This window comes from Meles meles, chromosome 4 (assembly GCF_922984935.1).
Source record: "Meles meles chromosome 4, mMelMel3.1 paternal haplotype, whole genome shotgun sequence".
Lineage (NCBI taxonomy): Eukaryota > Metazoa > Chordata > Mammalia > Carnivora > Mustelidae > Meles > Meles meles.
Window position 1 is genome coordinate 24542477 of NC_060069.1, and position 25187 is coordinate 24567663.

The window sequence follows — 25187 nt, forward strand, 5'->3', positions numbered from 1 at the left end:
GTGATGACCAAAACCCCAGTTCTTGTCCCTATAAGAATCTGAATTATCATATCCACAAAAGGGATGCCAACTTTAGCAAGACACTGTACTTGAATCTACATTTCTTAGGAACCAAACCAACAAACATGAGAAATGTAGACAGAGCTGCCACTTTGCTACCTCATAGAAATCTAAGGCTTTAGGTTGATGTCATGGTAAAGAACATGTGTACTGTTGCCACGGAAGCATTGTGGAGTCCAGTTTAACACCCAGAGCATCTTGTAGTTTAAATATAGGTTTTTTTTTGTTTGTTTGTTTTGTTTTTTTTAATATTTTATTTATTTGACAGAGAGAAATTACAACTAGGCAGAGAGGCAGGCAGAGAGAGAGGAGGAAGCAGGCTCCCTGCGGAGCAGAGAGCCTGATGCGGGGCTCGATCCTAGGACCCTGGGATCATGACCTGAGCCTAAGGCAGAGGCTTTAACCCACTGAGCCACCCAGGTGCCCCTAAATATAGGTTTTAAATATATATTCCTAGTCTCTGTTTTCAAAATTTGCTGTTTAAGAGTTCTACATTTTCCTATTGAACTATGAAAATCAACGGACCTTCATAAATTTATCTGTGACCCATAAAAATGTATTCCAAGTGTGTAGACACATTCAGAGGATAGAAATTAGGAAAACAAGTAGCATGCACTACACCTATGCTTGTCAGAGAGCTTGATTTTGATATAAGCATGTTAATTTTTACATCTTGATTATGGTCTTAAGTGTAGACACTCTGAATGTTGCATAACTTTGTGTGTCCATCATAATATATATTTTTGATTCCATTTCCCCTTGCTTTGTGATTGCTAGAGTAAATTATGTCAGCATGGTTGATAAAGTGTGGCATAATGCAAATTATTCCTATGTAAGCAATATTTAATTAATTTTTATATACCAGGAAATTCTAATTACTGTATTTCATCATTTCTAAAACACATTTTCCTTGTTATTTTCTGACATTTCAACACTTCTGAAATTGGTTCTCCTCTTATAAACAATGGCATTATTACAAGACAGTTTGCATTTGCTTCTATTAATCACCTGGGGCACTACCTACATTCTCTGTTTAAGGTCTTTGACCACACTGGCTGCATGAATTGAAACACTAACCAAAGCAAGGACTATGGGTCAGATTCTTAGGAGAGATTTTCTTTGTGCCCTTCCTTCACCCAGTATTAAGACTGAGACATTCCCTTGAAGTCCATTTCTGATGGATGGTCTTGTTTTCCATTTTCTTTGTAGCCCTTTGGCATCCCAACTTTATAAGATCATTTTGGGTGTTTTTTACTTGCTTACTTACTTGTTAGTTTTCACTTTGTTTTCTTTTTTGCTTTTTGGGTTTTTTTTTTTTCCATTTTATTTTTTTTTTCAGCGTAACAATATTCATTCTTTTTGCACAACACCCAGTGCTCCATGCAAAACGTGCCCTCCCCATTACCCACCACCTGTTCCCCCAACCTCCCACCCCTGACCCTTCAAAACCCTCAGGTTGTTTTGTTTTTGTTTTTGTTTTGTTGTTACATAAAGTAATGGTAAACCTTTCAATCGCTGTTGCCTTAGATAGAATGTAAGATGATAATTTCTATCCTGATGCTTCAGTATTTGGGATAATACTACAGAATGAGGCTCATGTTTTCTCTACCTTTCCCATGAAAGTCAGGTTAAAAAAAAAAAAAAAGAAAGTTTTTCTCCTGAAACGTTTAAGTATCTTAGAAGTATTGGGTGCCTAGGTGACTCAGTGGTTTACGCCTCTGCCTTCGGCTCAGGTCATGATCTCAGGGTCCTGGGATCGAGTCCTGCATAGGGCTCTCTGCTCAGCAGGGAGCCTGCTTCCTCCTCTCTCTCTCTCTACCTGCCTCTCTGCCTTCTTGTGATCTCTCTGTCAAATAAATAAATAAAATCTTTAAAACAAACAAACAAAAATTACCTACACATGACAATTGATAAGCTAATTAAAATTTTAATTTATTATGTAAAGCTATTTTCTTCTGAGTGTCATTTTGATAACAGTTCTTTTTTTTTTAAGATTTTATTTATTATCTATTTGACAGATAGAGATCACAAGTAGGCAGAGAGGCAGGCAGAGAGAGGAAGGGAAGCAGGCTTGCTTCAGAGCAGAGAGCCCGATGTGGGGCTCGATCCCAGGACTCTGGGATCATGACCTGAGCTGAAGGCAGAGACTTGAACCCACTGAGCCACTAGGTGCCCCTTGATAACAGTTCTTTTAACATAGATAGTGAAATGTACTTCTTCACCAAAAAAAAAAAAAAAAAAAAAAAAAAAAATCCAGTACTGAAAACTTTATACACATAGATTAGTGTAAATTAGCAAGGTTCTGAAATACAAATATATGCTGCTGGACATATTTTTGCATAAGTGAAATACACAGGGATATTTTAAAGTCATTAACTAATCCCTTAAGTGACAACCAAAACTTTTAGTAGAGCAATCAGGGATTGGGGCTGTTAGGCCTCTCTTTCGCAGTGCTCTACAGTTCTCATCATTTTATTTCTTGATGCAGCAATCCACAAACTCTTTGGTCTCTGTATCTTTTTATCTTTTTAGTTCATCAAAAAACAATAAAGCCATCCCATGTTAACAAAAATATTATATTTTTATGGAAAATATTGTATCTTTCAAAGATAATTTTTTGATAATAGCTCTTTTACATTTTTGCAAATCACTTGAATGTCTGACTTAATAAAAGATGACCAGATTTGCATACCTGCATCAGCGTTCAACCTGATGCAATATTCTGTTTGGTTTAATTATATGAGGGAAATCTAACTCCACATAAACATGCCACTGGAAAAGGGAGAACCTATGGATCTCCTAAAAATATCTCAGGAACTCTCAGGTATCCTTAGACCACACTTTGAAAACCACTGTCCTAGAGATGCTTGAGCCAAGCATAGGACTCATATTCAACTTCCATATACCAGAAAAGCCACTCTGCTTGTTAAAAGAGTAAAACTAATTCTTTCATTATGTGAATAACCGCTGACACTAGTTATTCAGTGTGACCCCTCCACTCCTTCCACTATGATGCCTCCTGCAGGACCTCTTATGATCTCACAAGAATGGAGTGCTGGCTGGCACACCAGGAGTTTCCCAGGATGCTACTCCAGCATTTACATTCTGATTGGCCAGTGCTTCTGTCATAATGGTGATGCAATGTTTTTAATGTCACCCTTAGCTCAGAAATGGTTTCACTTTATCATCACTATGACTTTCAAGAAATGCAGTGGCTAGATATCCCATTACAGCTGAGGCCATAGTCTTTACTTCAGGCAGAATGTTTCCCAAATTGATCTTGTTAGTGCTCTCCCAAATGGCTGGTCTGGAATCGGGAATAGAATCTGGAATCAACAATTAAAAATATATCAGGAGTCACAGGAATTAAAGACACAGCATAAAGAATGTAGTTCATGGGGCGTCTGGGTGGTTCAGTGGGTTAAAGCCTCTGCCTTCGGCTCCGGTCACAATCCCAGGGTCCTGGGATCGAGCCCTGCATAGGGCTCTCTGCTCCGTGGGGAGCCTGCTTCCTTCTCTCTCTCTTCCTGCCTCTCTGCCTACTTGTGATCTATCTGTCAGATAAATAAATAAAAAATATTAAAAAAAAAGAATGTAGTTGTATTATAATAGGGTTGTTGGTGACAGATTGGAGCTACATGTGTGGTGAGCATAGAATAGTGTATAGACTTGCCAAATCACTGTGTTGTATAACTGAAACTTATGCAACATTATGTGTCAACTCTACTGAAAAAAAAAAACAACTAAAAACAAGCAAATGAACAAATATATATAATTTCAATAATATATATAATTATATACACACACATAATATCAGGAACACGAAGAATTCCTGTTGCTTCTTCCTATATTTCCGAAGAATGTTTGGAATGACTACCAGAAAGCCACCCAATTTTTTGGTACCCAAATAATTTGCACAGCTGATCAAAAACGTTCAATTATGTTGTAAAGATCAATGGCTTAAATCAAAAGATGGATGTTTCTACTCACACCTTGAAATTACTTTATGTTGACATTTGTTGTGACTAGTCTCTAGATTTCCTTCAGAATTTTCAAATATAAGTAAATGCTAAGTGTCAAATTACAGAAGATGGTGATATTTCACCAAGATTTCATGCTGGGACATTATCCTTAAATAGTACAAATATCATAAACACACTATTTTTCACTGGCTTTGAAACTCTAGTCTAGCCTTCATAGATCTTCCCAAGCCCCAACTGAGTCAGTAAATGCCATTGATAACAATTGCTTTGGGAATTGTACCTCCAAGAAATAGTATTTTGACTATGGACACAAACAAGAGACAAGGAAATTAAACAAGAAGTAGCTTGAGAAAAAAGACAGAGAATCATAGGGGAAGGGAGGGAAAAAATGAATCAAGATGAAACTAGAGAAGGAGACAAACCATAAGAGACTTTTAACCTCAGGAAACAAACTGAGGGTTGCTGGGCAGGGACTGGGGAGGGATAGGGTGGCTAGGTAATTGACATTGAGGAGGGTATGTGCTATTGTGAGAAAATAAATAAACAAACAAATAAATAAATATTAAAAAAAGAAAGTAACCCAACAAAGTAGTCAAATGTCTAGTGTAGAAATGCCAAGATTTTATTATAAAACTAAAAGCAATAAAATGGTGTTTCTTGCTTTTATCTATCTTACAGTTCTCTGCTAGAGTCAATTTCAAAACAATTAACAATAACAAATATGTTCTATGTGATGCTCTAAAGATACTTTTCCTTACTGTGGAAATGAAACATTTAATGAGATTGTCTTCACAGTCTAGATATGGAGATGAACAAAGGGAGCTAAAATAATATTGTTAACAATCAGCACTCAGGTTCCCAGGAATAGTTTACAAGGTTATGTTGGGGGAGAAAATGAAGTAAGCTTTTTTGGGGATGCATTCTAAGAATACTAAGGAATACTATTCCTGAATGAGGAACAAGTTTTAGATGAAACATGATGATAAATCTCAAAGATGTTTTGTTTGAATGCATTTCTATTTGCAAACTTTGGGTACAGGGATATAGTATAAGCATTTCCTAATACCAGCAAGTACCATTCACAGAAACCAGATGTAAATTGTGTTCCTTACAGTAGTGAAATCCTGTGACTCTGCCTGAATATATTTGAAATCTTTTAAGAGGTGGAGTAAACTGTAGAATATACTCTAATTTCCTTAAATTAGGTCTTGTTAAGATGCCCACAAAATCCAGTTTTACTGAGCTAAGTTTATCAGTTTTATCACAGCCAACTAAAGTATGTGATCTGTTATGACCCAGATTATCTATAACCCAGATAATATGTTGTCTATTTTCATACCTGAAATCAACTCGTTTTCAGTGATGCATGAAAATTTCCCCTGTGCTTTAAAGTTTTATAACTCCTGTCCATTCACAGCTACTATTAATAAAAATTCTCTCCAGTGCCCGTAAGTGAATGAAAGCCTGCAAAGATCAGGCGGGAGAATGGGATTTCTCATACTGTGACGAAGTCCATAGCCGAGAGCAGACAAAGTTGATAAACCTGATTCCAAACATCCTGCCTTCTCCTCATACTGCCTCAAGGTAGTAGGAGTAATTATTCATTCTGGCTAAATCCATTTATGATTGAGACAAAGATGCCTTTTTAGATTTCTGAGTAGATAGATAGCCATCCTTAGTAACAAAATAGTTATATCCTATGTTCCCTCTGAGGTCCTTTGATAAATGTTTCCTTTGAGGTCCATGTCTTAATTTTTATGTTTGCTTTTGTTTTTATTTTTCTGAAAGAAAGTGAGTACACACAGAATTCATCATAAATTCTGAATTTCAGCTGTGGCTCCCTCACCATGATCACCACTACTCTTGTCAAAAAGCATTTGCTCCTTCCTGACTTGTACTTTATGCTGTGTCCCCAGGACATAATGAGGTATAAGGAAGACCCCTTGCCCTGAATGTGTGTTAGAACTGTACTGTTGGGGGGCCTGGGTGGCTCAGTGGGTTAAGCCTCTGCCCTCGGCTCAGGTCATGGTCCCAGGGTCCTGGGATTGAGCCCCGCATGGGGCTCTCTGCTCAGCAGGGAGCCTGCTTCCCCCTCTCTCTCTGCCTGCCTCTCTGCCTACTTGTGATCTCTCTCTCTGTCAAGTAAATAAAATCTTTAAAAAAATAATAATAAAAATTAAAAAAGAACTGTACTCTTACCCCTCTATCTCCTCATGTTTCCTATTTGCTTTCTCGCTTTCTCAATATATGACTCCTTTTTGCAGAAATGATCTTTTAAAGAGAAGAATTCTGTTAGAAATAGATTTTTAAAATAGAAGGAGCAGTTTAAACAAAAAAGCATTCCGTCAGTCGATGAGCACTTACTGAGTGTACCCTATGTGAGAGGACACATAGGACTGGACATAATGGACATGACATAAACATACAGACAGATTCCCCCATCCCTTTGGAACCTAAAATGGCAAAGATCTCTGCCTGTAAAGTACGCAATTAAACGTTGGGTAGAATATAATTTAGTACCACAGAAGTACAATCACTGACTACAACTAGCTCTATACCCCTACACTACAGTGAAAGAAAACCAAAGCCAAAATAAAAATACAAAAATAACAAAAATAGCAGCCACAAGAATGTCAGTGCACACTTGTCTTGTTACTATTAACTGTTTGATTGATTATGTGTTTGCTTTTCGGTGTAGGTAACTGAGAAACTGACTTACATGTATTTACAAACCAGAAAAATCACCCCAGAGTTGAAAAGTTCCACCTCATTACTTGTCCAGTAAATGCCCCTATACCCCTGGGTATGGAATGGCACAGAGAGAGTAATATTTAGAGGAGCAACTGGAGCTTGGATGTGATAGAGTAACTCTTGTGTCCTTCTCTCTAACGCACCTAGTGAGAATAATAATTCTTTCTGAATTTTAAGGATTCATGTGTGTCAACATCTGTGATGTGCTCAGTATTCTTTGCTATTCTTCATATTTTACCAGACAGTCTGCCTTTGTGGTTAGGGGGCAAACTTGAGCATTTCAACCACAAATCCACAGCCTTTGAGCTGGGTGACAAGACTTGGCCAAGTTCCTCATCAGTAGAATGAGCATGGTTAAAAGTGCATATTTAGTGCTTAGGAGGGTTAAATGAAGTGGTGAGGGTAAAGCCTTGAGCACAACTCAGGGCTTTTTCATCTGAAAGCCAGCTTTTCTGTGTGTTTCTTATGACTCAAATGCTTAAGTCCTTGGTTTCCAACTTCTTGTCATGTCTACTTATTTTCCAAATGGGGATTATTTTTTAATTGATACAATATTCATTTGAAAGGAAATCTCCCACCAAATATCATTTTTCCAGCTGTATTTTTGACTTATTTAATAAAATATATTATATAACAAGTAGAAATTAATTTATTTTCCCTTTGACCCATATGTTATTAAGGCTTTTAAAACATCACATTCCAAATCATCATCGGCATTCCAAACACTATTTAGCACTGAAACAGTAGGTGGTGGTCAAATTTCCAGCCACTTTTCTCTTGAAGGTCATGTAATCATAAAAGCCAAGAGCTGCCAAGGTGAGAGGGACTTAGATGGAGAAAAAAAGAAAGAAAAGTAAAAGAAAACATGGACTATTGCTAGATACCAAGGAAAAAATTGAGCCACTACGGAGAACTGTGGAATTACACAGTTGATGTTTTTCAAGAGAAGGAAAATGAATTATTAACCTACCTATTCTGGCACATAATGGCAATTAATTTTGGATATAGAAGGTGCTTCTACATCTCTGTGGCTGTGAAAAGTATTCCTTATGCACAAGGACTTTCTAGTATCCTTCAAAGCAATTGTCTCTTACAAAAAAGCATGCCAATGCCACAAATGGTGACCTACTGGATTTAACAAAGAGTTGGGAAACAGGAATTTTCTTGTACATTTTATGGCTTCAGAGTGCTGAATGTTAATAATTGTTAACTTTCCATATTCTAATCTATTTCAAGAGTATTATTACCAAATTCTTTTGTGAAAGGAATTTTTAGAATTCTTATAAATAGTAGTACTAATCCCATTTATAAAATTGCCTTTCATTTACTGAAAGACTCAGACTCATGAAATTGTCATTTGAAAGAAGATACAGTTGAGGAGCTCCTGGGTGGTTCAGTCAGTTGAGTGTCCAACTCTTGGTTTTGGTTCAGGTCATGATCTCAGGGTCATCAAAGTGAGCCCCTTGGTGGTCTCTGCACTGGGCATGAAGCCTGCTTAAGATGCTCTCTCTCCCTCTCCCCCCCCCACCCCACAACTCTCCCTCCCTCCTCTCCATCAAATAAATAAATATCAAAAAAAAAATACAGTTGACTACCATTATTCATGGGCTCCATATTTGCAAATTTACCTACTTGCTAAAATTTATTTGTAACCCAGAATTAATACTCATGGTGTTTTCATGATCATTTGTGAAAAGCATTAAAAAGTTCGTGTCAGCTGGGGATTAAAGAGTATAGTTACTGTGATGAGAAGTGAGTAAAGTATGATTATTGAATCACTATATTGTATACCTGAAAGTAATATAACACTGTGTGTTAACTCTACTGAAAGTCAAATAATAAACTTAAAATAAAAAAGTCTGAGTCACCAAGCATGCACAGTCCCAGATGACATTGAACAAGAGATGTTCTGACTTATTGTGTCAACTCTTACCCTTTTAATAAGGGTTCTTTTCTTGTTTTATTTAGGATCACATTTTTTGCGGTGTTTGTGTTTTTCATTGGTGATTCCACTGTTTAAAAGGGCCCCCAAGTGTAATGCTGAAGTAATGTCTAGTGTTTCTAAGTTCAGGAAATCCATGATGTGTCTAATGGAGACAATATGAAAAAAAATGGAGATAAGCTTTGTTTAAGCATGACTTACAGTGCTGTTGGCTTTGAGTTCATTGTTGCTGAATCAAAAATATTTATTTAATAAGGTTTCCTTAGAAAAAAACACAACTAAAACAAGGTTGTATATTAATTAGTTGATGAAAATGTTGTGACCAGAGGCTTATAGGAAGCTAACACTGTATTTCCTCTAGAAGCAATGAGTTATATTCATAATTTCGTGTTTATGGTGACTTTATAGAATATAATTGCTGCTAGTAACAAGAATCAATTGTATCTTGTTTTATGGTTATTGTTATTAAGTGAGAGCCAGTTACTGGTTAAGTTTATGTCTCTTCCACTGATGTAAAAAGCAATGTGCATAAGTGTCAAAAGTAACTATCAATGCATGCAGCCGACTATATTTAACGGTCTTTATTTGGAGAATTTTGTTAGAGTCAGTTGTCAATTGTTATCAATAAAGACAATAGATTTACTCCACTCCACCAAAAAGTGTAAAATTTTAAGGAATTTAGAAAAAGCTCTGATCCTATTTTCATGAATTTAATGAGTCCATGAGTAACCAGTGGCTTGTAATCTGTAAAGATCACTAAACATTTGACCCAGTGTAAAGCTTCATATATCTTCCTTAGCCTCGTCATCAGCCTAACACATTGAATTATTTCCATTGTCACTTAAAAAATTCTTATTTACCCACCTATCTGCATCTGAGGAGAAAGCTATATTGGCCCTTTACTTTAGAAATCCAAATGATTCACACTTATATGGTAAATATTTGATGTTGAAGAGCACATAGATGGCTATGGAAGTAATAGCAAAAAAGTTGCATAAAATCTGGAGAAAAAAGGTTATCCCTATGATCACCATTTATGAAGAATACTCTGAACAGAATATTTTATTGAGTTTATGAAAACATTGGCTGTCACTAGCTGTTATCAATGCTGCTCTATAGCACACACTTTGAGAATTCTTATCGGCGAGGAAGACAAGACGCAACTTAACCATGTATCCTTTTTACCTTCAATTGGCTCTGTTTGGAATAGCGCACCCAGCTCACAAACCCTTTGATCAATCACCAGTCAACATCCTTCTTATTAAGTATAAGAAGAACCTGACAAGGCCCAGAAATATATCATTTCTATTAGCTTTGGAGCCATATTGACTGCAATTTAATTTTACAATACCGAACATTAGAAAATTTATGTTTCAGAGATATGGAGTTGAAGTATTACCCGAATGAACCATTAGAAATAAAAAATACTTAAAGGAAAATAATATGTCTAAAGAACTATTTTAAAACTTAGCAGTAAAAGGATGTAGATTCACGTTATCTTTGACCATATTCCATGAAGGTAGAAAAATCATCTATATAGTTCGCAATTTCCTTTGGGTATATCATGATGCTTGGCGTTTAATTGGCCAATTATTTTCTTTAATGGGACCTTGGAAAAAATTAAGATATATCTAACAACATTACCAGGTTCTGCAAATAGTTCTTTTAACCTTGAACTAAAGAGAAGTCTTTACATATATTGTCTTAAAAAGAGCTGTTATGATGCATTGCAACACCTGCAAGTGAATTTGTTAGCCAGCCCACCAAATGTACTCTTATTTATTTCATGTGCTTTACTGACAATTTAGAGAGCAGGCTCAAGGTGAATGATACTCGTAATCTCAAAAAAATCTTCCCAGTTGGCACAAGAACATGAATGCTCAGTAGTTTAACATAGAATCTTTCTTAATCAGTTAAGTGTTCTTATTTTAAAGCTGCTGGGCCCATATTTTCTAACCTATGATCACTAAAGATAAAAAGCAGATCTTGTAAATTCCTGTAATAGTGTAACTCTGGAAATGATGCATTTGATGATGAGCTCTAGACATCTTCCTAGTCTCCATTCTCAAAAAAAGAGGATGGGAAAACATGCTTATATTCTTGGGGAGGAGGCAGGGACATGGGGTTTATGAGGTGCTGAAGGATGGGAAGATTATATCAAGAATTAAAAGGAGAAAGGCTGATAGTTGATCTCCATGTTCTCTGAGTCCCTTGACCCAGTCTCCATGGCAACTAAGTGGGGGCATCAACCAACTGAGAGATTTCTGGAGTTGTTGGCACTGATGTGGCAATCCCAGCCTGCGTCGAGAGCCAGAATCATCCCCATCAATATTTAAGCCACAGCTTACAAACTCCATATAACATCAAACTACAGCTGGGACCTGGGAGAATATAAATCAATTAGTCAGATACATGGAACTCTCACCTATTCAGTTGCACAGGCTTACCCTGGTAGCAACCTCAACATTTTATGTTTTTCACCTTACTTACTGTGTTATGGTGGGGTTTTAACAGTATATACACTACATCATTGACTCTATAATACCATCAATTAAAAAGGAAATATTATTCTCAATATCACTAATAGGAGGAGAAAGTTTCCAAACTCGAATGCCATCAATCATCATGCAAGCCCCAATTTCACAGACAGTAAAATGTGAAACACACACACACAGACACACACACACACACACACACACACACACACACACAATGTCTTGGAGTCTTTGAAGTTTAGTCATTCAGATTGAGATAAAAACAGAAGTGCCTACATAAAATATGGTAATGTTCTCTTGTCTCTTTTATGATGATCAATCAAGACTTCATTTAACTTCGGTTTTAATGACAAAGTCAGACAGGAGCTTTGAGAACTTCAGCCAGCCACATCATACCTTTCCTTCCATTTCCCTTTGGACGACATTTTCTTTGTGCAGCGATTGGCTTTCTCAGCCTTCCAGCCTTAATTCTGTCTGCATCTTTTTGTCTTGTCCCTCTTTTTTGCCATATAAGGGAGAAATTCTCTGCCTGACTAGAATGCTTCAGTAAAAGCCAAGAAGGACAAATGCTCTGATGACAGAGTATGTAAACAAGAGCATGACTCCCCTTGATGTTCTTCCCCCAAACATAGAGAGGTGAATTTTCTCTCTTCTCTGCCTGTCTTTGCTACTTTTTAAAGTGATAAACCCCCTGCATTTCATTTGCTTGATTTCTGACAAACCCCTGAAGATGTCAAAATGACTTTTCACAGTCTTCTCTGCACTCTGAGTTAGTAACTTGGGTATGTGGGGCCTCTAGGTGTTCTGGCTATCTCTGATTTCTCCTAGGCTCTTGCTCATGATTTGGTTCAGGTACAGGGGCTTCCCTGCTGCATTGGGAAGGTCTCTCAGCAATCCCAACCCCCCATCTCCATTCACCAAGCAAGGACTGAGACGTTTTCCCTATCACAAGAGCAATCCTCACAGAACAATGGTGTGGATGATGGATTGGAAGGGAATGGCAAGCAGAGGCAGGAGAGGGTATCTCTGCCCAAGAATATTAGTAAACACACAAACCAGAAATGATAACTTGAAAAGTGATGCTTATTAGTAAACACACAAAGCAGAAATGATAACTTGAAAAAAGATGCTGACCATACATTCAATTTACTAATTTAACTTCACAATAACTGTGTGGAATTCAGTATAGATACTTGAGATTGAGACCAAGATTCAGGAATCACTGAGGCATAAACAATAAATAGTTGGGATTGGAAAGTGAATGTCATCACAGTGCAGAAGCAGAGAAGGGGGCCCTGAGTACCTGCAGGCATCTCAAAGGTGGGGGGCATGTAGCATCAAGGACAATTTGCTCTTTGAGGTCAGAAGAAAACTAGGCTCACCGGGAATCCAAGGGAAAGGAATGCTGAAAGAAGAAGAAAATCAGGGGTGCCTGGGTGGCTCAGTGGGTTAAGTCTTTACCTTTGGCTCAGGTCATGATCTCAGGGACCTGGGATCAAGCCCTGCATTGGGCTGTCTGCTTGGCAGGGAACCTGCCCCCCCCCAACCCCGCCTCTCTGCCTACTTGTCATTTCTCTCTCTGTCAAATAAATAAATGAAATCTTTAAAAAGAAGAAGAAGAAGATCATCACTGGTCAAATGATGCAAGGTAATCTAATATGATTTGGAATTAATATCTTCCTTAGATTCAGAAGTTATGAAATTTAAAGAATGTAATGTGAGCCATTGCATAGGTTGGTGGACATATTTCACAGAACAATTAACAGGACATTTCTGTTTTATCCCATGACCATGTAGCATAATCTTCTTTTGGTAGCTTTGGCAACGTCCTCATCTACAGTCTCATTTGTCCGTCATCTTCTCTTTAGGAGAGGGAGTGGTTGCACATAGCCTGGGCAACAACCTTTGAGCAGGTGAGAGCAGGCACCTGCTTTCTGTGGTTGACTGCATCTGCCTGGGGAAACACCCCATTTAGTCATCACAAGAAAACACCAAAACCATTGTTGGCAAAACCCTACCCATTTTCTCACATCCACTTACAGCAAATTTTCCCTGAGCATATTATTTCCTAGAATTATTTCCTTTTTTTTTTTTTCTTTAAACTGGATAGAGATTTAAAATCCTTTCTGAGGGGCCCCTGGGTGGCTCAGTGGGTTAAAGCCTCTGCCTTCAGCTCAGGTCATGATCCCAGGGTTCTGGGATCGAGCCCCACATCGGGCTCTCTGCTCAGCGGGGAGCCTGCTTCCTATTCTCTCTCTCTCTCTCTCTCTCTCTGCCTACTTGCGATCTCTCTCTCTGTCAAATAAATAAATAAAATCTTAAAAAAAAAATAAAATAAAATCCTTTCTGAGGCCAAAAACTTTACTTGGTATTGATCATTTTGTTGTTTTCTGGTGGTTTTTACTTGTTCCTCTGAATATCTTGGGTATCTACACTCCAGCTTTTACCTGTGAAATCCTCCATTTCTCAGCCAGTTTGGCCATTTGGATTTATGAATCCTTCCTAGCTTCCATCACTAGAACCTCTGTGTCATTAACCCTGAATTTTTAGGATTTATTCTTAATCTTCCACCCATTCTCACATTGATCCTTCTGGCTGTACACTTCCCATTCCATCCCAGATCTTCTGTACTCTACTGACCTAGCAAAGCTGAATGCTTCCTGACATTTTCAAGCTTATCCCTGAATTAGCAAAGCTGAATGCTTCCTGACATTTTCAAGCTTATCCCTGAATTATCTATATCACTTTTACAAATGATATGCCTTTTGTTTTTCCTCCTGAATTTAAAAATTAAAAACAATTTATAGACGATATAATGAAAATTATATCTCCATAATGAGAATTATATCTCCTTAATGAAAATTAAAGGGATTTTCCCCTTTGTAAAAATAATTCTATTTATACACAGCTTCAGAAAGTCAAGAAAAATATATGAAAGGAAAAAAATCACTTAATAGTTAAAACACTCTAATATTTTGACATTTAACATTGTTGAAATTTTTGTTCTATTTCTAGTTAGAGTTTTTTTAATTTTTAAAATTTTAATTTTTGTCCCATATCTTACACATAATTTTGTATCAGGATTTCTTCATTAAAAGACATGTTTTCTAAAGAGAAATACTGGGAAACAAATACAAACAAAGTTGAGTGAGGTTTTGCTACTATAACAGACCTAAACATTTATGACATATTATGATTTCAAGCCCTTGTACTCATATCACCTCTAAAGTCACCTTATTTTATTTATGAAGTTTTTAATTATAACCCATTAACAGTTATAAATATTGTTAAAATTGGTTGCAAGAAATAAACTCTTTCAAAGTACTATCCAGAAAATTACATAATCCTTTTCTTCCTTGGTTTCCCGAACTCATCTTGTGCTAATTCAATATATAATATTTACTGGAATATATAATATTTACTCTGTATGTACTAAAGTGGTGCTCTAAATCTGATTATTGAAAATTGGAAATTCTTATGGTTATTCATTTTTACTCATACAATTATGATGCATCATCTATCAAGGCAGAATTTAGAAAAAAGAGAAATGTTACACTGACGCATCGATGTCTCAATTTCCCAGGAATTACAGTGTAGATCTGTTTGTAAAAAGTCTATTGCCTCAAACTCTTTGATCCCCATTTACATGACAATATAAAAATAGTTTCAAAAGTTACAAAATGAATTCTATCAGTCTATCTTCTCTTTGGCTTTGTTATAGTCAATGATGCTCAGCTCCTCCAATAAGACCAAGCATTCCAGTCCAGAGGATCTTTCTGAACCATTAGTGCCTATGCTGCACCTAGCACATTTTAAGCAGCATTTTCATGATTATTACCTCATCATTTAACCTATTGATCTTTTAATTTTATGAATATCAAATATCTAGCTCCTAAGACAAATAAATGTGTCTCAGTGAAATCCCTGTATCTCTTGAAAATAATTAGATAACTTAATTATTCCAATAAACTGTATTTTAAAATTTCTTCTAAAATATTTAGCTCTTATAGTATAGATTCTGTCTGAAAGGACTAGAAATACCCTATATTATGGCTGAAATACTAAGCAAAAAACTCAGCTGCTGCTGGAAAATGACAAAAATGTTCCCTTTTGTTTTAAATAAATTGCAAGTGCTTCCAATACTTGAATAATGTAAACTTGAAAAATGGAAAATATTTGTGAATCTAATAAGCTCTTTTGAAAGAGAGAGACAGGATTAAACATCACTTTGCTACATATGTGGTGTGACATTTTTGTTTTGTTCCAAGTTATTTTACTTTTTGTGCGACTCTGGAGTTTGTAAACATGCCATAAAATTTGGTAATTACATAATGATGATTTCATGGTTCTCACTTAGTATAAAGGTGGCTAGACAGGGCAGCAAAATTGATTTTCTTTTTTACCTTTGTGGAAAGAAACAAAAGGAAATTGAATGCAAAATCTGCATTAAGACTATATTAGAATTATAACTCAACAATCTGTTACACATGAAATGAAAACTAGGTGCAGCCAAGTATTAGGTACTGTGGTACAATATTCAGCCAGTGGGTTAAGTTCAAACAACCCTTTGTTTAACCCATGCCTTGTTTGTTACCCATAATGTTCCAAATGCATATGACCTGAAACTATCTCTTGTCTCCTCTTGCCAAAGGTACTCAGAGGCAGGACTGTCCCTAGGCAAAATCGTGAAGTAGGTGAATCTTGTGTTCATTCCCTCCCCTTTTGCAATGACAATGTCACCTTAGATTCTCTCCACCTTCCTGTCACCAAGTGCCTACTCCAGTTGCTTATCGCTCTGGATTTGCCCTCTGTTTTCCAGGGCACTCATGCTGTTTCTTGTTGTCCAATCCCTCTTTGATTGTATGATTTCCCTACTCAAAAAAGTGGCTCCCCCCGAGGAGCCAGGCAATGAAGGTTCTCCGACCTTTTGAATCTTAATTCCCACTGCCTCCGCACCACAATGTTCTACGCCAAGTGAATCACTCACCTTACCCTTTTTATTTCTCTATCTTTTCCATGCTATTCCTTTTGTCTGAGCTGGCCTCCCTTTCTCATCTCCATCTGTGGGAATCCTAATCGTCTCTCAAGTTCCACTCATCTGTATGTCCTCCACATGGCTTCCCTGATCATCCCCGGCCTCTCTCCTCTATACCTCATCTATTCCACTCATATGGCACTTACCACATGTTGCTTTGTATTATAATATTTATGTATGTGTCTTGTCTCCAGGCACTGTGCTGGGCGCTTTACAAACGTAATCTCATTTAAATTTCACAACAATCTGATGAGGTAGGTATTACTAAATCATTTAACAGTTGAGGACACTGAGGTTCCAACAGGTTAAATAATTTGCCCAAGGTCACACTGCTAGGACAGAACAGAGCTAAGAATTGAACCCAGGTCCAAAATATATATTCTTTCCACAAAACCATATTGTCATCTATTTAGTTCTTTTCCATCTCCTGAAAGATGGAATGGAGGTATAAAATATAGGAAGAAGCCAACTTAGGCTTTCTAATGATCACATGCATATTCAACAAAAAGGTAGAGTTTGTTAATAATTACTATGTTCCTAGCTAGAGCTGATTTGCTAACTATAGTCCATAAGGAATTCAAATAAAATGGAAGAGATTAAAAATCCTTACCTAAAGTTTCCAGAACAAACGTGACATAAGAAGAGAATGTTTAAGACAATTCATAACTTAAGAAAGGCTAAATAACATTGGTCTCTGAGCACTATTGGAAAATAAGTACAAGGAAAAGAAGAAAACATGAGGTTGACTAAGAAAGCCTTCCTACCAGTCCCCTAGGATTTAAAAAATCTGTGGTGGTTAGGAGGCTGAAGGTATGATGATTTCATCCTAAATCTTTCACAAACAAACAATATCTCTATTGAGTATAGCCCATTTTTCCTTCCATCTCTAATGTGACATCTTGAATAAATTAGGGGAAAGGAGATGAGTGTTTCTAAGAGAGAAATCTCATCCCCAATGGACAACTTTTACAACCACCCTCTCCAGTAGCCAGCCCAACCACGGATTATGAGCTGTACCCTGGACAGGTCCATTTTGAAGTGTCTTCAGCCTAGAACCAGTCTCCCGTTGGTCACATGACAGAGGTCCCATCTTTTTTTTTTTGTGACATTTTATTTTTTTTAATTAATTTATTTTTTCAGCCTAACAGTATTCATTGTTTTTGCACAACACCCAGTGCTCCATGCAATACGTGCCCTCCCTATTACCCACCACCTGGTTCCCCCAACCTCTCACCCCGCCCCTTCAAAACCCTCAGGTTGTTTTTCAGAGTCCATAGTCTCTTATGGTTCGCCTCCCCTTCCAATTTCCCTCGGAGGTCCCATCTTGAGAAGCATTTAGACTTAGGGCGTGTGTGTGCATGTGTGTGTGTGTGTGTGTGTGTGTGTTTAAAGGATTTGTTTATTTGAGAGTGAGAGAGCACAAGTGGGAGGGGCAGAGGGAGAGGGAGAGAGGCTCTTAAGCAGACTCCCTGCTGAGCGTGGAGCTCCATCACACATCACTGAGATCACGACCTGAGCTGAAACTAAGAGCTGGACGCTTCGCCAACTGACCCAGCCGGGCACCCCAGGGTCTCTTTGCGTTATGGCACCACTGCTTTTGCTTCCCGTTTTCTAGTCCCCCCAGCTTGTAGTATTATCAGTTGCATATTTCCTTAACATGAGTGAGATGCAGTTATCATTGAACATGTGCTCTCAGTGCACCTCTGTTAACTTCTGCCAGTCATCTCAACTTTGCTTGCCAAACTCCTTTTCAATTTATGTGTTCCCTGTATGCCAATCCTATGCACATATGGCTCTCCACACTCGTTCTTCATACCAATCTTAATAACAATTTTAAAATTGTTTGGGAAATAAAATGTGTCTGATCGAAGCTTGAATATAGCAGGGGATACTTGACTGCAGGCCCTATTTTGGAAAGCCTGAGAATTTTCATTTCAGTTATGTGTGAAATCTGAATAATTCAATGAGCCCAACAGGAAAACAACCTTCACCTAAACTGAAGCTCAAAACGCAAAATTTCCTTTTTCTTTTCTCCAAAGTTTTTTATGTTTTTCTTTTATCTTCCACAGAAGTCCTCAAAGTTAATTCATTTGTTTTCTTTTTCTTTTGAAATAATTATAGATTCATGGGAAGTTGGAAGAGAAGGTACAAGGAGACCCTGTGTACCCTTCACCCCATTTCTTTCCATTGTTATATCTTAACGTAATTGTAGCACACAATCAAGGCTGGGAAATTGATATCAGTCTCATTCACTTTTAAAATTTTAAAAAAGAAAGGAAAATGTCTAACCTGAGGACAACCTAGTCAATTTTGTGTTTCACTCTACATTCTGTTTCTACTCAAAAGCAGTAACCAGACTGATAGTGTTGGAAACAAAAGGTGGTATGTCCGTACACCCACAGAGAAAGTTCTCCCACATTCCTGGAGATGATCATCAGGACTCATGCAAACCTTTGGTCGGTGTTATAGGTGGTGGGAGGGGGCCTCAGAAGACCTGGGCTGGAACTGATTCTGCCTCCAAATGTGTGACCTTGAGCAAGTCACTTGACCTTTCCAAGCTTCAGTGTCTTCATCTTTAAAATGGAGGAACTGTTTTTCCTGCCTACTTCATAGGGTTGTTGTGAGGATCAAATGTGATGATGTGTATGAAGGAAGGAGGTAGACTGTGAACCAACAGTCATGAAGTCATGAAGTTTATTATTCTTTTCTGAAACTATGCCTATTATAGAAGTTTAGTTTTTCAAAGGTGATTTTATTCTTAGAAACAAAACAAACCCACCTCCTTATTAGCCACAAGGCCTAGAATTTCCATTTTATGTAAATGACCTTGCCTTTCTACCACTCTTAGTAGGACAGGTACTAGCGATATATTGGACAAGCACTCTGTGACTCATTACCTACACACCCCAAGGCATACCATCTATTTTAAAATAAATATTTCTTAACATTTTCTTCTGAAAGGTCGAATGCATTTTGAGTAGCTTTTATTTTTATCCTGACCACAGGATTTATTCTTGCTTTTTTTTTCCAGCCATGAGACATATAATAGGTGTTCTTGACAATAGTGAGAAATGATAAGGATACCAGATTAGACAGCGGATGGTTTATGAAGTAGAAATGGAAATCATCCAAACTGCATTGTTCTTTGGTTTGTCTGGATTTATAATATAAACTCCTAACTCACTGGTGGATTCTGATGTGTGAGTTGTAAAAATGCTAGTCTTGGCAGTAAGGGTAGAAAAATGTATAGGATACAATAAACTTAAATCATGGAAAGTAAGATAAAAGTATTTGTGTGTACTGAATGTTTTGGGCACCAAGATAAAAGTGTTAAGATTTGTTTTCTCCTCTTTCCTTCCTGTATACAGGCTGGCATGGCTCTGACCTATGACCCCACAGCCGCCATACAGAATGGGTAAGTAGACAACATTTTCTCTATTTTAATTGCTAAGGTATCTTTGATCTCTGGAATCAGTACTGAAGAAAAATGTTCAAAACATTCTTTTGTTTTAAATCTTCAAACAGAAACTTTAAACCAAACATTTCTCATCATCATAGTTTTGTCTTCTCATGTGTGACTCTGACTTCATAACATCTTTCCATGTCCTCTGTTCCCGCATGGTCTCTACCCGCCGTATATGTCCCTCCCTCACGCTCTTTTTCTCTCTCCCTTAGAAAGAATCAGGAATGTAAAGAGGGAGCACAGATAGAGCTAAGCTGGAAGGTGTACCTGTGTGTCTCTGGAATAAGAGTATTACCCTGCTGATAACTCTAGAATTCCAATGACTTTAGTGTTTTTCCAGTTCATTTAAACATAAATAATTCTTTTGCTGTTTTATTCTGGATATTAGGGAAAGACAATGGACAGAGTCAAGTTAGAAGCTTGGTGATTGTGTCTTCCCTCTTTATTTTATGTATTTATTTCATTGATTTATTTATTTATGTTTGGGGAGAGAGGAAAAAGGAGAAAGGGGTTGAAAATCTTAAGCAGGCTCTGTGCCCACCACAGAGCCCAATGTAGGTCTCAGTCTCACAAGATCATGACCTGAGCCGAAATCAAGAGTCAGACATTTAACTAACTGTCTACCCATCACTCCTCATTTTAATAAGCATCTGGAAATTTATAACCTCTTACTTAGAATAAATCACATAGCTTAGGATTCTTCTTTGAGAAATAATACAAACTACATGACCTGAACTCTCAAAAATTCTGTGATTCTGAGTATCTTGGGTTGAAACTTTCTTCTCAGTTTCAATCCCTTCTCTTTGCTTTGACTGTCCTGCAATTGACAGTAATTATTCTTTATTCTTTGATTGGTTGCTTATTTTATTTTCACAGCCTTCCATCTTGGATTTCTCCATGGCTTTCAGTTTTCTGTCTTACAGTCTCATTAAAGAATCAATCAGAATGAAGACCTCATTTAAGATCAATGTAGAATGATAAAAAGATGCAAACTCTATTTTCTATTTGGTCAGCAGTCTTTAATGAAAATCTGTGAGATAGTGGAAATATTTAAATATCTCCTATTCTTAATAAAGTTACTCATTTAGTAAGTGATTTATTCATTCATTCAAAAAACATCCGATGAGTCTGCCAAGCACTTTGCTATGCTTTATAGATTTAAAAAAATCTCATATGAGACAAGATCTTTGCCTTCAAGGAACTCAGAGTCTACCCTTCCATAAAAGAGTAAACATGGGTGGTAAGCTAGAGAAGGAGTCTAGTCCTTTCTCCCTTGTTGACCAAAACTTCTCTCCAGGAGCAAAAATTAGGGACTTATTCAATAAGCATGTTCTTATTTCCAATAAGGCACTATAAACTTAAAGGAAAGAAATGGAGAAGAAAGTCCTCAAGAATCACATTGTATAGCTAGGGAAATAAAATAACAAACTCAAAAGGTATGAAATAAGGCATTATATGCTAAGTGATGGTGACAGAAAATAGGTGTTATAATGAAGAGAATAGATGTATTGAACACATACTATGTACCAAGTACTTTATATTTGTAACTTAAGGTGTTTGGGAGCAAAATCAAATACATGAAATATACATGTAGATGCGATTGGAAATGTATATACATAAATGGAAAATAGAAATAATAATTGAATAAGTATCATGTGTTCACTAACTAGCTTCAATAAGTACTAATATTTTACATAACCTGTATGTATGTATATATCCATCTGTAATATTTATCTATATATCTCTTATAAATTCCTTCTTACCCATTGCTCTATGTGAAGGATTAGAAATGCAGCCATGACCTAGGCCTGGACTACATTGAGAGAATGATGCTTTCTTATGCATAGTTTTAGGCAATTGTCTTTCTGATGCATAATTTAAAATCTGACTGTCTTCTTGAAAGACCTACTTTTCCAAGTGTTTATCCTGATTCATCACAGACCTAAAGAGAAAGTAAAAAGGGATTTCTGTTCCTAATCTGAGCCACCAAAAGGGAGCTTTGGGTTAATGCTGTGTTCGAGGCTGTGAGGACTGCACAGAACACAGGAAACATTTCTCCCTTCTGCAGGCCCTCTCCTCACATTTCAACTCACTGCCCATTTGCCACATTGAGATTGGCTGCAGGTCCATCTGCGCACTTTATTTATTTTTTTTAATTTTTGAATTTTTTCATTGACATATAATGTATTATTAGCCCTAGGGGTACAGGTCTATGAATCGCCAGGTTTACACACTTCACAGTACTCACCATAGCACATAGCCTCTCCAATGTCCATAACCCAACCACCCTGTCCCTACTCCCCTCCCTCGGCAACCCTCAGTTTGTTTTGTGAGATTAAGAGTCTCTTATGCATCTGTGTACTTTAAATCAGCCTCTCTATGACATATCTTTATCTGTACCTTATAGCAACAGTGTTACACTCTATCCTTGGAACTATTTGAAGAGTTGCAAATATGGTTCACTCTTTTCACTGCCCCCTTAAACATTTACAACAATGAATAGTTCCCTCATGAAACATTTTTTGTTAAGATGCCGAGGATACCCATTTTGTGAATCTTATCATCTGATCTACTCTTGTTGATAAAGAACTGTATGCCATCGACCAGTCCCTCTCTTCAGTACCTTCTTGTCTGCTGAATATTCCTTTCAGCCTATAGAAATGCTGAAGCCTTTTCCACCAGTCAAGAGGGTAGAAGCAAAACAATTTTCATACCTAGGACATCACTTCTAGTGACCACACTATTTTAGCCTTCTTTTCACTACTAAACAACTTCAGTTGTCTTTCCACAGTCTTCCCATATTATTTTCTAATGAAGCTTAGTAAATTATGAAGTCTGGTTTCAGACTTGACTGGAATTTCCTTTGCTGATGTTCCCAATGATCTCCAAATGTATCCATTATAATGGACACCCTTTTAGTTCTTAAGCCATTTGATATCTTGGCTCATTCGAATTGTCGTTGTTACCATTTATACCTTTTTGGAAATTTCTTATATCTTGGATCCCACAGTTCCATTCCCTGCTGATCCTCTTGGCTCTGGACTCTTCCCACACACTTGGTCTCTTCTTATTCCTCCTCTTTTCCCCACTTATAGTAATCTTTCTTAGGGTTTTGTCTTTTTCTTGGTTGATCTCATCCATTCCTCTTGCTTTTGGAACCTGAAGATTCCCAAGCTGACACTTGGAATTCATAAGTAGATGCAGGGCACAATAATTATTTTTTGGTTGGCTGGTTATTTTATTACCTGTGTTTCTAATTGCTTATTAGGTATTGCTCTTAGATACCTTTTCTGTCCCAAATTGAGATCATTAACTTTATCAACGTTTCCTAACACAAACCAAACAAATTCAAATGAAAACCAAACATGAATTTGCTTCCTTTTTTTCCCAATAATTCACTCTAAAGCCATTTAGGCCATAAACTCCAGTTCTCTGGGTTCTCTCTTTTACAATATTCTTGATAAAATTAGTCATTAAAACTTATTCAGTCTATCTTTGAACTATATCTTCACCCCAGCTCTTGCTCCTTGCCACTGGTTGAGTTCATTCAGTTTCCTTTCCTACCTGTACTAACCTTTTATCTGCATCTAATATAGCTTTCCTACAAAACATTTTCACATAGTTTTTTTAATGTGTGTATATATATATATAAATTTTATATGTAAATGTATAAATTTATTACATGTATTTATATTACTAGACTTAATATATATCTAAATTATAATTTATAAATATATATTCATATATAAAATAAATATATATTATATATGTTATATAAATATATAATATATATATATAAATAAAGTAATTAAAATATATATAATATATATATAAATAAAGTAATCATCTCCCTCCCTGTCTGGTTTAAAGTATTAGGTAGACTTTCCTAACTATAGAACAAAACTCAAACTTCCAAGAATAGTGTGCACGTGCGTGCACACACACACACACACACAATAATAACACTATAATATAAAATATATATGTGTTATATGTATACATATACATGTATATAAACATATACTATACATATATATGTCTAGATATGTATAATAGTAACACCCCATAACTTGGTTCCTGAAAATCATATGAACCTTCTCAGAACATTCCATGCTAATTTACATTTTTGTGTCTTGTTGCTCATGGAATTCTCTGCCTGGAGGGAATGGTAATTTTCTTCCTTCTCTCTCTCTTTCCTTCTTTTCATCATTTTTTAAAATACTGCTGTCCTTTGAAGGACACAGTCAAGTGATTCCAGGCAGAAGCTAATTACACAACCGGTCAGAAGAGAAACAGTATGAGCAATGGTTAGGAGTGCATACCCTAGAATCAGCCTGCCAATATGCACAGCCAAATTCTGTTATTCACCAGACATGGGCCAGTTGTTTGTGCTTTAGTTTGCTCCTCTGTGAAGTGGAGATGATAGTAAGACTTTGTAAGGATTAAAGGAACTCTGTATGGTACAATGTAACTGTCAGTGTAAGTATTGATGTTATTGTTGCACTATAGTTCAAGGTACCATGATACATTTGACAGTCTATTTACCATGTAGTTGTTGACACCATGTTTATTTCCCTGCTGGGCTATTAACTCAGTGAAGGCAGATTTCATGCTTTATTCATCTTTATAGATTGTTTAACCCAGTATTGTAAATGTTAAAGAAGAAATAGGAAATGTAACCAATGATATCTTCTTGGCCCCAACAAATTGCCATTAGAGAGACCATTTCTTTTCGCAGCATCAATTTTCTCTGTCCCCATCTAACAGTTTAATCTGTTTCTCTTTAAGTATATAGCCTCCAGTTTCACCCAAAGTATTCAAATTGCCCATGAATTTATCATATCTTGAGTTAAGAATGGAGTTTTAGAAGACTCAGACTGTCCATTGTGTTATTGATAACAAGAAGATAGAAATTTTATATAAAGAAAAGGAAAGAATAGGAAGATTGCAGTGAATTAATCTTACTCATTTGACACTAATTCATAGAGATGATTTTAAAAATACATTGTTCATGTTTGGTTTAATTGTCTTGTATAGTAACATTTTATGAATAGGGGATACTAGAACGAAAATTTCTGAGCCTGTAAGATACCAAGATAACCACAGATATTTTCTCAACATACTGGCCATTGGCTTAACATTAACACGTGCATCTTGGAGGTGCGGAAGGTGATTTAGAAAACTTACTCAGCATATTAAGGGATCTAGCATGAATGTTCAGAATAGAGTATACTACTCCCTATTCATTTTGCTGTATTTGATTTAGCAGGCACCCTAACTCAGGCAGGCAGCAGTAACCTAACTGAGTGAGACATGTTTATTGCTCCAGGAAAGAAACTGGTCTCATTTTGCATAGAATAATCAGTATCCAAAGATACAGTTGTAACTCACTCTAATCCAGTCAATATTCTTAAACATTGCTTAATGCTCACTGAGTTCAATTCAACATTTTTTTTCT

At 36.7% G+C, this 25187-nt stretch overlaps 1 protein-coding gene across 11 annotated transcripts in view; it reads left to right on the forward strand.

The window, feature by feature from the left end:
• The window catches only part of RBMS3 (RNA binding motif single stranded interacting protein 3), a 740514-nt gene that overhangs the window by 595055 nt on the left and 120272 nt on the right, over window positions 1-25187 (forward strand). For all 11 annotated transcript variants that reach the window (XM_046002641.1, XM_046002647.1, XM_046002649.1 and 8 more), the window contains one exon: window positions 19635-19681. In XM_046002641.1, the coding sequence (XP_045858597.1) occupies window positions 19635-19681 (47 nt within the window). The remainder of the gene's footprint in view (window positions 1-19634; window positions 19682-25187) is intronic.